Source organism: Topomyia yanbarensis, chromosome 2, assembly GCF_030247195.1.
Source record: "Topomyia yanbarensis strain Yona2022 chromosome 2, ASM3024719v1, whole genome shotgun sequence".
Lineage (NCBI taxonomy): Eukaryota > Metazoa > Arthropoda > Insecta > Diptera > Culicidae > Topomyia > Topomyia yanbarensis.
Window position 1 is genome coordinate 412,342,446 of NC_080671.1, and position 14,116 is coordinate 412,356,561.

The 14,116-nt window shown below is 39.3% G+C and overlaps 1 protein-coding gene across 9 annotated transcripts in view; it reads right to left on the reverse strand.

Moving 5' to 3' along the window:
* Positions 1-10,377: 10,377 nt before the first annotated feature.
* The window catches only part of LOC131685081 (phospholipid-transporting ATPase ID), a 139,508-nt gene continuing 135,769 nt past the window's right edge, over positions 10,378-14,116 (reverse strand). For all 9 annotated transcript variants that reach the window (XM_058968518.1, XM_058968512.1, XM_058968510.1 and 6 more), the window contains 7 exons: positions 12,234-12,523; positions 11,949-12,172; positions 11,661-11,886; positions 11,501-11,604; positions 11,194-11,442; positions 11,014-11,133; positions 10,378-10,947 (listed from right to left, as the gene is read on the reverse strand). In XM_058968518.1, the coding sequence (XP_058824501.1) occupies positions 10,609-10,947; positions 11,014-11,133; positions 11,194-11,442; positions 11,501-11,604; positions 11,661-11,886; positions 11,949-12,172; positions 12,234-12,523 (1,552 nt within the window). In that variant the 3' untranslated portion in view covers positions 10,378-10,608. The remainder of the gene's footprint in view (positions 10,948-11,013; positions 11,134-11,193; positions 11,443-11,500; positions 11,605-11,660; positions 11,887-11,948; positions 12,173-12,233; positions 12,524-14,116) is intronic.

Here is a 14,116-nt window from a genome sequence, read left to right on the forward strand (position 1 = left end):
TACCCAAAATTGACTCTCCCCTCCCCCCATGTAACAAATTGTCACAAATTTCTCCATCCCCTCCCCTATTACGTAACAAATTCCCAGAATTTTTTTTTTCTTCGGTGAAAACATGTTACGTAACGATCTAGCTAACTCCCCCTCCCCCTTATGTCACAACATTTCGAAGAAAATGGTTTTTAAAATTTGAGATTGAATGTCTTGAAACTTATAAATGATAGAAACAATTCAGAGAAGACAATTTCTGCTTCTATCTATTCTGTATTAATATTTTTTTTTGTACGAAGATTTTTTTTTATAATTCGTTTATTTGACACGGCTCATAGCGGTAGCTTAATGGAGCCGTGGATCTGTTATATGTTTACAAATGTAAAAATAAAAATATAAACAAATATTATTACAATATTGGATCTCGCGCGCAACTTTTTATTGCGAGCGGAGACCTTCTTTCGCGGGGTATGCTGGCAATCTGCATCTGGGGGGTCATTTAATTCTTTTTTGTTTTCACGTCCAGGTCGAAGCCGGCTTGGTGTCCGCGATCAGATGTTTTTCCCTGTTTCTTGCACTTATTGTTTACCAGCGTAAATCCGTCACTGTTACTGTTATCCTTGCCAATATTGCTTACAGTTGATTTTGCGGTACTGGATGCTTCTTTTGTGTTTTGTCATTATGGTCTGTGCAACTGCTGCCACAAATTTGGCCACCGTTTGTGGTTCAGGCTTTGGTATGAAAACTCTGTTTTGGGTTGGTTTGCCGTAGATGAGTTGGTAGTCGGTTGAAATGCATCTTCCTCTGCATCTTCCGCGCAAGGTTGTCCATGATGAGCTGTCTGATTACAATACTTGCACGTAGGAGTTTGCCCCTCATGGGTGCATAGCGTAGTTTGCAACGTGCTAACGTGTTGAATGGTATTAACACTGCACTGCGAAGATGATGATACTGAAGGTACAACACTTCGGTAAGTCTAAGTTGCATTTTTACCTTCAGAAGGTATTCCACTTCACTATAACTCGGTCGTTTTAAACAAAATTTAAAGTCAACGACCGCAGCGTTGGGTCGGAGTAGAGCTTTTTCGTCAACTTTACTCATGATGACAAGAATAATCCGATGTTTCCTTTGTTCTCGAGACAATGCACACTAGATCGAAAGGCCTGTTGTTCACTTGGCTCGATTGTACGTCTGACTGCGGCAGAAGTAGAAAGTAGACTGATTACGAAGATTGATTGACTATATTGAGAGTTTTTGCTTAAAATGTAAACAAAAGTCGCACTAACACGTGTTATAAGTGTGCATGGATGAAAAAATTTTGTATGGCGTGGCATGATTGCGCATGGCAAATTTTTTACACAAATGATGCAACAATTTTTAACTTTTATTCATATGTTCGGCTTAATTTGGTCTAGGAAGAATCGGAGAGATGTATTTTAAAGGAAATTAGTGAAGGCATCAAGAAAAATAGTAATTCTTGTTTCCAGTGTTACCAAACATGCAATTATTACAGTTTAAATGTAATTTTTTGCATTTTTCTCGCTATACGTGTATTTTTCTTTTGAAAATTATTATGCTAGTGTATTTCTCAGACATGTTTACGCATTAAAACATCTGAAACTTCCACATAACTTGAGCCAATCCCAAGATGCAGTGATTCAAACAAAAAACTCACAATTTCTCATCACGTTTATGTCTATATCTCTGTAACCAAGCACAATTTTAAAATTCTGCAAACGCAACTTTGTAGAGATTTTTCAGACAAGTAATGTGGCATATCTAACTTCGTTTACTCCAAAATGATGTTTGTCATAAGATAGCATAACAGCGACGCATTGTCCACTGATCAGAACTGTGTCAGCAGACTGCATGGTCTCCCTGATGTGGTGCAACTTATTGCTCCCAGTAACTCCTGAGCCAGGAAGTCCGTCCAGCTTCTTAGCTTCGCCGACGACATTGACATAATGGCACAGAACTTTGAGACGATGTCGGAAACGTACATCAGACTGAAAGCTGAAGTCAGCTGGAGTGGACTTGCCATCAACGTTTCGAAGACAAAATACATGAGAGGAAGAGGTTCTAGAGACCTCCCATGTGAACCTCCCATCCCGAATTCGGATTACCGGTGACGAAATCGAGATGGTCGACGAATCCGTGTATTTGGGCTCCCGAGCAAACAAAAAGCCCATAATGCACCCATGCTCATGGGGTTAGACATGGATGTTTGAAATGGGTTCAACCCATGGTCCGGTAGATCATAAAATACCATATGTTGGTGTATTTATGGGTTTTTGAGACCATTTTATGGTGTCTTGATGGTTGTGAATTTAGGCACGGACCATGTTTAAGGTCTTTTCAAGGGGCTATGTGGTGTTTGAACCCATGAGTATTTGCTCGGGCTCACTGGTAACCGCCGACGATGATACCAGCAGAGAAATTCAGAGACGGATCTTGGCGGGAAATCGTGCCTACTTTGGACTCCGGATGACGCTCCGGTCGAACAAAATTCGCCGCCGCACGAAGTTGATTATCCACAAGACGCTGATTAGACCGGTGGTCCTCTACGGCCACGAGACCTGGACTATGCTCGTAGAGGACCAACGTACGCTTGGAGTTTTCGAACGAAAGGTGTTGCGTACCATCTATGGTGGTGTGCAGATGGAAGATGGAATGTGGCGCAAACGAATGAACCACGAGTTGCATCAGCTGATGGAAGAACCGTCCATCGCGCATACCGCAAAAATAGGACATTTGCGGTGGGCTGGACACGTCGTAAGAATGTCGGACGACGACCCGGTGAAGATGGTTTTTGAGGGCGACCCTACAGGAACAAGAAGACGGGGCGCACAGCGAGCACGGTGGATCGATCAGATAGAGGACGACCTGTGGACCCTTCGAAGACTGCGAGGCTGGCGACAAGCAGCAATGGACCGAGTGGAGTGGAGACGGCTACTGCATACAGCAAGAGACAACAAGGCTCCAGCCTGAACGGTAAGGTAAGTAACTCCTGAGCCCAGGAGTGACTTGTTTGAACATCTAGACGGTATACATGGGAAGCAGGACGGAAAAGAGCCCACTTACCTATCCCCGAAAGCACTTCGCTCAGTTTTGTTCTATCTTGTACAACTACAAAGATACCTCGATAGACAACAAGGTTTTGGGAAACGCTAAAACCATCAAACCAATCTACCAATACAGATTCAAAGCAGCATGTCATTATATATCTCTCGGGCCAGCCGTGGCCCCGTCAGCGCGGACACTACATCCACACCGGAATTGACGCACAAAGGCGATAATGCTTGTCCCTTCAAGGACCCCAGCAATATGTCAACAAAGTGATACAGTCAAGGAGATCTGGCGGGCTCTTCTAATTGGAGTAACCTATCACTCATCCCGCCCCAAGAAGGAACTTGCTTCAACCCCTGAACTGACTACGTAGAAAGCCGGATGGAAAAGGGCACAAACGCCTATCCCCGGAAAGAATTAGCTGAATCTTGTTCCAGTTTTAAAATCTTGATTAGGAACTGGTAGCACTGCTGAATAGCTCGGGCGTATCGTTGTGTTCTTCCAATATTTTTCAAAGTTATCCAGTGATTTACAGTATACTTAACAGGAAATCTAAGTCAATCGTTCGTTTTCCTTGTTGAGTTATGTGTTAGTAGGTTAGATTATCGTGAGAATGGTGAGATTTTACGTACTGGTTTTATCGTCACACTTTAATAACTTTGCCATGCATTTGTGTTAATCAAGCCGCCAAAAATGCGCCCGGTCTTTCCGTTTAGCACCTGCAGCGCTGTCTGAACATGACTAGTTGAAGCAACGGTTTCATGGATTGACGATGGAAGAGAATTTTTCGTAGAAATGCCATGAAATAATTTATTCAGAGCAACACACTGGTGAGATCGCTTTAAGCTGTTTTTTACCGCTTATATATTTAACCGAAATATTTTCCTTATTATAAATACTAGCCTCAAACAGCATGTACGTGTATGAACAGGAACTCATGAAATGGGCAGTTGGATGTACAGTAGAGCTATCGCATTTGATCTCCATGGCTAAACATGTGTACATCTAAGGATAATACAAATATATCATAATATAGTTGTAGACAAGTTTCTTGCATAAAAGCAGTGCAAAAATCTGTAAAATTTCTACTTCCTGGGAAGCTAATCCTAAAGGCAACAATTAAACAATAATCCAATTGATCGACTATGGTAGAATAACAACTACAACATCCAACACTGAACCATCCTGCGATAAGGACAGAAGGCCCACTGATTCGATTCAGAAACAGTAATTACATTGCTTCCAGTTGTAGTGTGACAACTACATCTTCATCATCTACTTCACACCTCATGAGTACTCTTTTCAACAAAACTAGGGTGACCATATCAGGCGAAACCAGGACAATCTAAGAGACGCATTCGTTACATCTCACTCGAACGTGTCTGGCGATACTCTCCCCAAGGGTCTGTCAGAATGCCTTTCGTGAGAATTCGCAATCCGGGCACTTCTTCGCATTTATACACATGCAATTTTTGTCGTATGTAATTTTAGATGTTCGTTGATTTGATAGCATTTTAAAGGAACACGTATCCGTCGGGAGATGCCAATCGAACTGACATTTCTTTAGACTACGCAAACAAGTTTTTATATTTGTTTAGTTTTTATTTGATCAACTGGGGAACTAATCCACAGAGCATTCAATATGCGTGGGTAAAACGCATGGTCTTGCCTGAGTGGAATGATGACTTCAATCATGTATAAGGTTTCGCGAGATAGATCGAAAACCAGTTACCAATTTCCTTCAGTCATATCAGCATGAAGAACAAATGTTTTATTGTCATGTTCATTAATTTGCTTGCAGTTCATTAAATCATGTTCATTACATTTATTTTCTCGGTTGTATTGAGTATTTTAATATAGTTTGAGTAGTACATGTACTACCTTATTGATTACCGTATTTCGTGAGCATAATAATATTATAGGTACCCTCAAGGATGCAAAATGCCTACCTTTTCCACGGCTGTAATTTTTCTGCCTACATTCTCATTTTTCTCTCGATGCTGCTGTCATTCGCTAGTGCAGGACGCCCAGCGCTGTACGGCTGCCTGTGTACAAAGCAGTAACATGACAAAAAACTACTGTCCCCAGTACAGCCACCAGACGCGAGCGGTACAGCTTCTCTTTCCTTATTTTATATTTTTTAATATTTTCAATCTTTTTAATATTTTTATTTAAAAATGACGACAAGTGATGCGGCTCATTTACGCCACGGCCGGCATCAACGCTTTCGTGTGCGGACCTCTCCCTTCGACTATGTAGAGAAAAATGTACAAAGCGAGAGAACAAACTTTACTACGCCACACTCTCACCGAGCAGTCGGAGTACAGCAGCAAAACAAAAATGTATTCTACTGCTGTACGGGAAAATCAGAGGGGGAACAACTTGACAGCTCCTATACAAATCGTTGAAACAACTTTTTTGGGTCTGTGGGTCTAAAATGGCGGATCAATTTTTATTCAAGAGCAATTTCTAAAAAAAGCGTAAACTTGTTCAAATTGAAAATTTTTTTGTTCAGATTTTTTACTTCCGATAATTCATTTTTGAAGACTTTTTGGGTTTGGTGTTGTTTTATTATAAAAATAATGCATCTTTATTCCGATGCATTATTTTTAAATGATTCATGATTTTTTGGAATCATCAGCATACAAACAAGCGGCGTTTATGCTAGTGAGTGAGCATATTCATTTGGTTTTAAGATATTAGGTAGAAATATTTGCAATGCAATGTAAACAACACACACAATGATACTGGACTGTTTTTCTCCCTCTCCGATAGAAAATGAGCTGTCATCAGTTCTGAATTTTGTGGAAACCTTTGCACCGTAAATGTCGCATGCTGTCAGAAATAAACAATCGAAGTCAATCCCGCCTTTGTTAAACACGAAGTGAAAAATGATAACCACAAAACTAAATGTATTTAAGATTAACGACAAACTTTCGAGAATATGCGAAAGATATTTCAAGGGCGACGGGAGAAGAAAAAGTTCTAACTAGAAGCGCACTCAAATCAAATCATGCATTTTACATTCGGCACAATTTGTAATCCTTTTATGAAACTCCAAAATTACGAATTAACTTGTTTGTATTTATATTAAACTATTACGCTGTTTTGAAATTATCATCTTGATTACCGCTTCCGAATGTAAATAAAGAAAACAAGTTCGTAAAAGACGTCACGGAATTATTTTCTTGCATAGAAATTTACTGTATCGCAATTTGTGGACGGAGTTCTATGGTGGCGACATCATTCAAAACACGGTGGTTTCATGCAACTTAGGCCAAACGTCAAGTTGCGGGAAGGTTGGGGAAAATGTACTCGGTTTGGATACCGTTCTGGCAAGAGCTGTAGTGCTGCGTCGATGTAGCGGGTTGTACGGCTTGTGCAAATGTAAATATACCGAAAAAAATGTAGTTTATCGGTACCGTTGGCATCCCTGGGTACCCTAATTTTCGTGTTAAAATTTGATAACATCGGGAATTGCCTCTTTATTTCTTGCATCTTCTGGTTTTGGTATATTGTGGTTTCAATTACATGTCGTAAGAAGTGACAAAAACAGGACTCTCTCTACTCCATCTCCTGAACCTTTTAGACTTTTAGTTTAAATTGTAAATTAGTAATTTGAACATTTTGCGGTCTCAATTGGTTCTCGTCAGTAACGAAGTGGCAGAAAGGGCGATCTCTCTTATGCTTTTGTAGTAAATTAGTAGATTTATTCCGATCATTCTTCTTTTCTAGTCGTGATAAACGTACTCGCTTCTCTCGCTAGTAGTTGGGATAATAATAAAGTAAGGTTTTCAGTTCAGACCGGACTAAGTCGACAAATCTTAAAAAATGGTAAGAATTTATTTGCAGTTATTGCGTAAAGGATGCTACGATTCAAACTTTGATCTCGTTTTTATCGAAATCAATGCAATGTTACTTAGTCCGATCTGACTTAACACCTACCAGTTAATTTTGCACCGCACAACATTTTTTCATAGCCTTGTCTCGAAAATAATCGATATTTCTTAGTTGTAGTCCCACCCAGGGATGGGAATTATCATTCATTCGCATGATTATTGGCGAATCCGTTCATTGCTTTGACAGCAGCCAGTCGTTCATTCACGATCCGACGAAAACTCTCCAAAAGAACACAACTGAACGTAGGTAGAGATGAACTTCCGAAGATGTGAGCCAGGTAAAAGAATGATACGTACTATGTTGAATGAAGAAGATCGTGTCCTTCATTCGCGGATTGAATCGGAAGATTGTACTGTAAACATTCACAAGTGAATCAACTTTTAGTTCACAAATGAATGTGACATTGTATTCTCTGGTTGGGTTAGGTCAAATTTATAGTGCAAATGTACACTATAATCAATGTTGAGAAGTAGATTGCACCACAATCCACTTGAAATTGATATTCTGATATGCACGGAATCGTTTTAAGGTGTTATTTTTTCACCAGCACATTGAAAACTACTTACTCAACAATAAGAGACCACCAAGTGCAAATTTTATAGGTCTATAAACAAGAACAAGTTTTTTTTTATTAGAACGATCCGGAGAATGTTTTGAAATGAATCTTTGTGAATGAAAGAATGCAATCATTTGCGATCCTTTCTGCTTTCATTCAAAACACTACGTATGTGATGGAGAATGAATCATAGCCGGGCGCTGTCACTTTTTTCAGTTTTGTGTTTTGCTTCTTGCTTTCGCTTGAACGCGTAACTCTGCACAAGAAGGGTTGCCGAGATCGGGTTTCACAGTAAGAGCACGTTGGTGGATGATTTCAAATTGATCGTTTCGTGAAATGATTTTTCCCATGCCTGGCCCCACCATTATCTTTACTAACAATCCCCCTCGTCCCGTGTCACTTGTGGAGTGCGCAGTAGTATATACGGCCTCTAGTAAAAGCAAATGTTGGAATAACATTCCTTCGCTTTCCTATTGCGATCTACGTTCGGGCCTGACTGGCGCCGGTATTGATCAATAAACAATTTGGGATTACCAGGGGTGACATTATGGAACCATTTCGAATCGACTTTTTCATACAAGCTTGCATAGAATAATCCTTTCGTTTCGAGATGCGCAATGCCACCCCAGGATTTGTACATTGAAGGATGATTTGTTAGTCCCAGACATTATCATCTATTGATTCTCTGTGCAATTTCTGCTAGTCCCGATGAATAACGGTGTAGCAGCCAGGGGTGGTCGCGCAGTAAATTTCGTGTGCCTGTGTGCGAGTTTGGACACGAGGCTAATTGAAAACTCGAATTACGGAATGATTTAGGGTAAAACGGGTCCGTACGATCTTTTTAACCGACTGTAATGGATACCTTCAACTTTTTACATACGAAGAACTTCTTTTGATCAGCCGCATTTAGCGTCTTTCCGAGCTGTAGAGCCCCTGTTTACTTTCAAACTTGAGTTATAAGTAGAACTGGGGCAAAGCGGGTTCATGCGTTCCGGTGGGTTTTCTATGTTCAATAGATTATGTGCACTTCTTTTTAAAAGAAATATTAACTTTCGTCAGCCTCTCTCCTATTGTCTATTTACTCAGTTTTAAAGATAAACTCAATCGAAATGAGGAATTAGCATACCATGATCATTATAAATACCAGCAATCCATTTTTCAGATTTTTTACATGAAGAAAAGTATTTTATAGTAAACTTTATTTATTATTTCACAAATCTGACGGGATGTCAAAAAACTAAAAAATGTTATACAAATCAAGTCATTTGAAATTAGCATTCGCATGAAAAAGCCTACTCTCGTAGAATATTTCACTTCTTTCTAACTATTTCAAACGTGGAAACAAACAAGGCTTTGTACTTTCTACAAAAAAGTTCAAAAATTACTCCACAACATGCTGCTAAATAAGCTCAACGAAAAATCTATTAAGTTTATGTATAATGAATAATAGTATTTGCTCGATGAAAGTACTCAAAACGTTAAACAATATGGAATTTTGGATCTAATATTTCCGAAAAAACTGTTACTATAACATGAATTTCGTTAGCCACTAAATGTCACTAAATTAATAGCAAATGAGATTCATACTAAAATAGGTGAAGCTAATTTTAAATTTTGTTGTAAAATTCAACTGTGATGCGACATGATCATTCTGCAACTCAAGATTGCTCTTGTAGCCGCACACGATAAAATAGTGATCCAAAAGTACAATGATCATTTTCAAAGCTGTTGAAAATTCTCCAGCACGTTCGATAACTGAATGTGAAGAATATGTTCCATCAACAGGAAGACATTTGGGATTAACCGTTTGTTTTGCTACAACGATATTAGCCGTCAGCCTTAGGGTGTCCATATTGCCGCAATTTCCCTTACTCTCATTGTTTACTTTTTGGTTTTGTTTATTATTTAGTCAGTATACGTTGGGCCCTCAACTCTTTGCGTGATAAGCTAGCCAAAACAATCATTATACGACATGCATTAGAAAATAATTGAAAAGTTTTTTAACGGTGTTTAATAATCAAAAGCGAAAGTAAAAAAGTGTATCTCATGGTAAGTTACATCTATTTGAAAAAGTCGACTGATGACATTGTTACCTTTGGCACGATTATGGTAATTGTTATTATACTTTGAACTTCGAAAATTATGTAGAGTGATTTTTCCGTTGATTTATTCTGTGAGTGAATACTTTACTAGATGAATGGAAAAATATTACAATAGTATGTTAAGGTGGAAGTTCTATGTATTCGTCTGAAATAGAAACAAGAAAAAAAATCTATATATCAAAACTTATCGCTGAGCACAATGGAGGATTTGTCCGATGTATCGGTGAGATGGTAGTAAACGTGTGCTAGACTATTACTTCCAACACTTTATTTTGAGCTTCTACATTCAATGATTGCTGGGTATTTGTCAACCATTCCAATCATCTCATTTTCTTCATCAAATGATAGCTATTAAGCAGTGTGAATGCTTGAAAAAAGTACTCTAAATCAAGATGATAAAACTTGAACATTTTTGTATAATTCCTACTCTGCCCATAATCGCAAGTCAGTCCTATGTTCTACGGGATTTCCTATCTAAATGGGACTTCCTTACGATTATAGCCCAGATACCCATAATCAGCCCAATACCTTTTCTAGTTGAAATTGTTATAGTAGAAAATTATACTACATTTCGTTGAGCATTCTATACAACAAATTCGCAACATAAAAATACAAATACGTTAAACAATAAATTTCACTTTCCATCCGAATACTTTGCTTTTGGTTCCAATCTGTTCCAATAACAAATCAACCGACTTTTGAAAGTTTATCTGTACACAAAGGCTTTCTTTGAAAACATCTAAAATAAAGAAAATGACAACAAAATAATATTCATCACATTGCACCAAACTTTCTTTCTCCCGAAATTGATTCAACTCAGGAACTACATCCGCTTTGTTTCATTACAAACTTATTAAGATCAGCTTAACTCAAACAGGTAACTTTTGTCCTTGTGTTCACTAGAAAACGGAAATACTTTGTTCGCACACACACCCAACCCGCTCACACATTCACTCGTAAAAGCACATCGTACTCTAGGTTGACGGCGGATCCACACTACAGATTGATTGTGTCCAGATCCTGGCAGGGTGCTCGCGGACTATAATCACTATTCGAGCTTCCGGGTAACGTCGTTATCTGGCTGCCGTTAGCCGTTAGGCTGCTGCCGACAGCAACGTTGTTAGCGTTGTTATTGGTACTATTGTTATTGTTATTGGCATTGTTGGTGCTGCTAGCCACATTGTTGGTCTTGTTTGTCGTTATCCCTTCCTGGTCCGCGTTCAATTGCTGCTGTTGCTGCTGCTGCTTTTTACTACCCAGCCCAAGTGGGAAGGCAAAATCCTGCGGAAGCTTCCGCATGATTTTACCAGAGGTGATGAGCCGGCCGAAACCTTCCTGGAAATACGAGAGGAAACATGAACATTGCTCGTTCAACAGATTAATTCAAAATTCAATTCGAACCTGATGAGCAAATGCATAACCGGACCGAAGTGATCTTCTCGCGCGCCGAGCCGATGGAGTCCGTAGTACATCATTACTTTGCCTCGATCGGAGTTGTGCAAGCCGTTGTTTCGCGCGAATCTATTAGAAAAATATTCTCACTTGATTGTCTTTTGATACAGCATTAATAAAGGAACTCACCTTATCCGATAAGCCAGGGAACACATCGACAAAGTAGAACCGCGAGGCCAGTACCGGAACCATCAGTACGATCACTGTCAGTACGGTGGTGAACCAAAAGGTAGCCTCCTTCATGGCTTGGGTCAACGAACCGACATACGGCCCACCGATCACGTAGTTGTAGAAGTAGTCCAGGAAAAAATACCACAGCAAGCTTCCCCAGATCATAATGTGGTTAAACACGGTCCAGTAGGATGTGTCCAAGGCGATCTGTTGATGAGAGGGAAAGTTAGCGAGATTATGGATATAAAAAAGAACAAAATGTTACTTGGGCAGTGTTATCCAGAATCAGGATCGTTGCTACTACCGAACCCAGTAGCATGTGATCGTTAAGTACGTAACCATCGGGGGAAATTCCGTCTTTGTAGGTACCTGCAAAAAGCCAACCGGTTAGTTTTTATGTATTCTTCACATTGCCCAAAACCCACCGTAAGGTATTAGGAACAGTATCAGCGAGCTAAAGATCCCATGCAGCACACTTCGGATGAACTCGGTTGTATTGAATAAGGCATTGGTGATTCCGGGTGTGTATAGTTTTGGATACTCTACGCTGTTCTTGTCTGAAACGTCCTGCTCGAAGATCCCCAACGCTAGTACTGGCAATGATGTGTAAAACAGGTTGTACACGGATATGAACATCGGATCAAACACGGTCTGTGAAATCGGATGGAAATCATTAGATAGTCTCTTCATTTGATGAAGACAGATCCGTTTACCTGAGCACTAAAGCCACAGAAAAATGCATACCAAAAATGGCACAAAGTGAATGCAAAATTTTTGTAGAAAAAATAACGCAAAAATTTACACATCCGATAGTAGGACCAGCGCCCATGCACCAGCAGCAACCGTTCGAGGAACTTAAACTGAGCTATTGAGTAATCGCTGGCTAGCACCGCTTGCATTCCTTCCTGCCCCGAGATTCCGACGCCGATGTGAGCCGCTGTTAAAATCACCCATATTTTAGTAATTATCACAACCGTAACCAAACAGTCAACTCTCACCTTTTATCATCGAAACGTCATTGGCCCCATCGCCGATGGCCAGTGTGACCGCATCCTTGGCTCGCTTGATCAGCTCGACCACCATCGCTTTCTGTAGGGGTGTAACGCGACAACAGATGACCGCTTTACAGTGCGACGCAATGTCTAGGAACTTGGCTTCCAGCTCACTCGTCAGACAGTGCTCCAGCGAGTGGCCGTTGATGACTAGCGCTACTCCAGCAGCTTCGTCCAGATCGGTTAACGTCGAATCGGGTTTCGTTACCGCGTCCGAATAGTTGCTAGCATTTACACTACAATACAAGCACGTTTTTGAGGGTCAATTGAAGGGATTTGGGTAATTGTTATAGAAAAGTATTTGGACTCGACACTAAAAGTACATCTACAGCTTGACTTACGGGTATATGAGGAAGGGGTTTGGCGATACCGACTTTTTTGATGGGAATTATAGCATTTTAGTGTTTTTTATAATACTTTAATAATAATATAATATTGTTTTAAACAATTCAATATAATAAAACATAATATTTTACATTCAAAGGAAATTTTGCGAGTACGGGGAATGCTACGTGTTGGAGCATGTAAGTTTCATTAGTTTTCTCTAGCGTTTACGAGGAAGGCAGAAGCACATTTGTATGAGTAAGATGGCAGTCTTCGTACCTGCATATATATTCGATGGAGACGCTTTGTAGTCTTACCATGGAGACATCAATTTGTCATAAGCGACGAACCCATTGTGAACTATTAATTTATTGAGATAGTTTATTTGAAACGGCACTTACATGCACAAACAATCAACAAATAATGCATCTCCATCTTTTCAATATACAAAAACAAAAACACTTGTAAAGTAACAGAAATAAAGCAATCTCAATATTGTGACATATAATACTTTAATAAAATGATCATGCAATGAAAAATAAATGAAGGACGATTGTTATGAAAAACCATTTATTAAATATTGTAAGATGTATTACAGTCGTGAATTCAATGATTTAAGTATGGCTCGTTAAATGCGTATTTGGAGAGTATCCTGGTGAATGATAGATTGAATGATCACAATTAGTCCGTGATAATCTTTTTAGATGTTCTGTATAAACATATGTGTAATTCATCTACATCAATTAACAGTATATGGCTTCAATTTATTGTTTTACTTTGTATTCAGTTTTTGTTGGAGCATTAGAATAAATGAGCGACAGAAAAAAAGTCGGAAGAGCTTAATATGCCTCGTAAAACTTGCTCTGACTATATTAGAAATTCTAAGTTGGAATATTTTGGATTTATTTAAATATATTATAAAATCCAATGTGATATTCCAAAGTGAAAATCGGACTTAGGTCTCTCCAACGCACAGTGGTCCAGAATGTAAATTTACTACGTATTTTAACTTTTTTTTCTAAAACTAAACAATATATCCTTATAATGTGTCTAGAAACGTTGCTGTACTTTTCAAGGCCTTTTCATTTAAACAGAAGCTAGGGTAGTTATAATTTTGGTAAGATCTATTGAACTTTTTAACGGCTTGAGATAGAGTCTGTCTGCAATGAAGTTGTAGAACAGGACTTTTGTTTGAGGATGGCTTTTATGGGACTTGGAAAATTTTGGAGTTGAGCTGAGCAAGGCTGGAAGAAGTCATTTCAAATGACATTTTTAAGCGAAACTTTGGGAAAAAAACCAACGCGACCGCCACGCTCCAACTGTACCTAAAGCTGCTATGCATGTAAACGGACGAGAGAAAAGCAAAAACGTTCGTGCTGCTGAGCGTGCCTGTTACATGTTCGTGAAAGTTCGGTTATTCGGCTTGCTGCCGTAGTTGGGTTTCGTTCGCTAGCTGTTGCGAATGTATGTGAATGGCCCGTGTGTTTAACTTTCATCATCCGTTC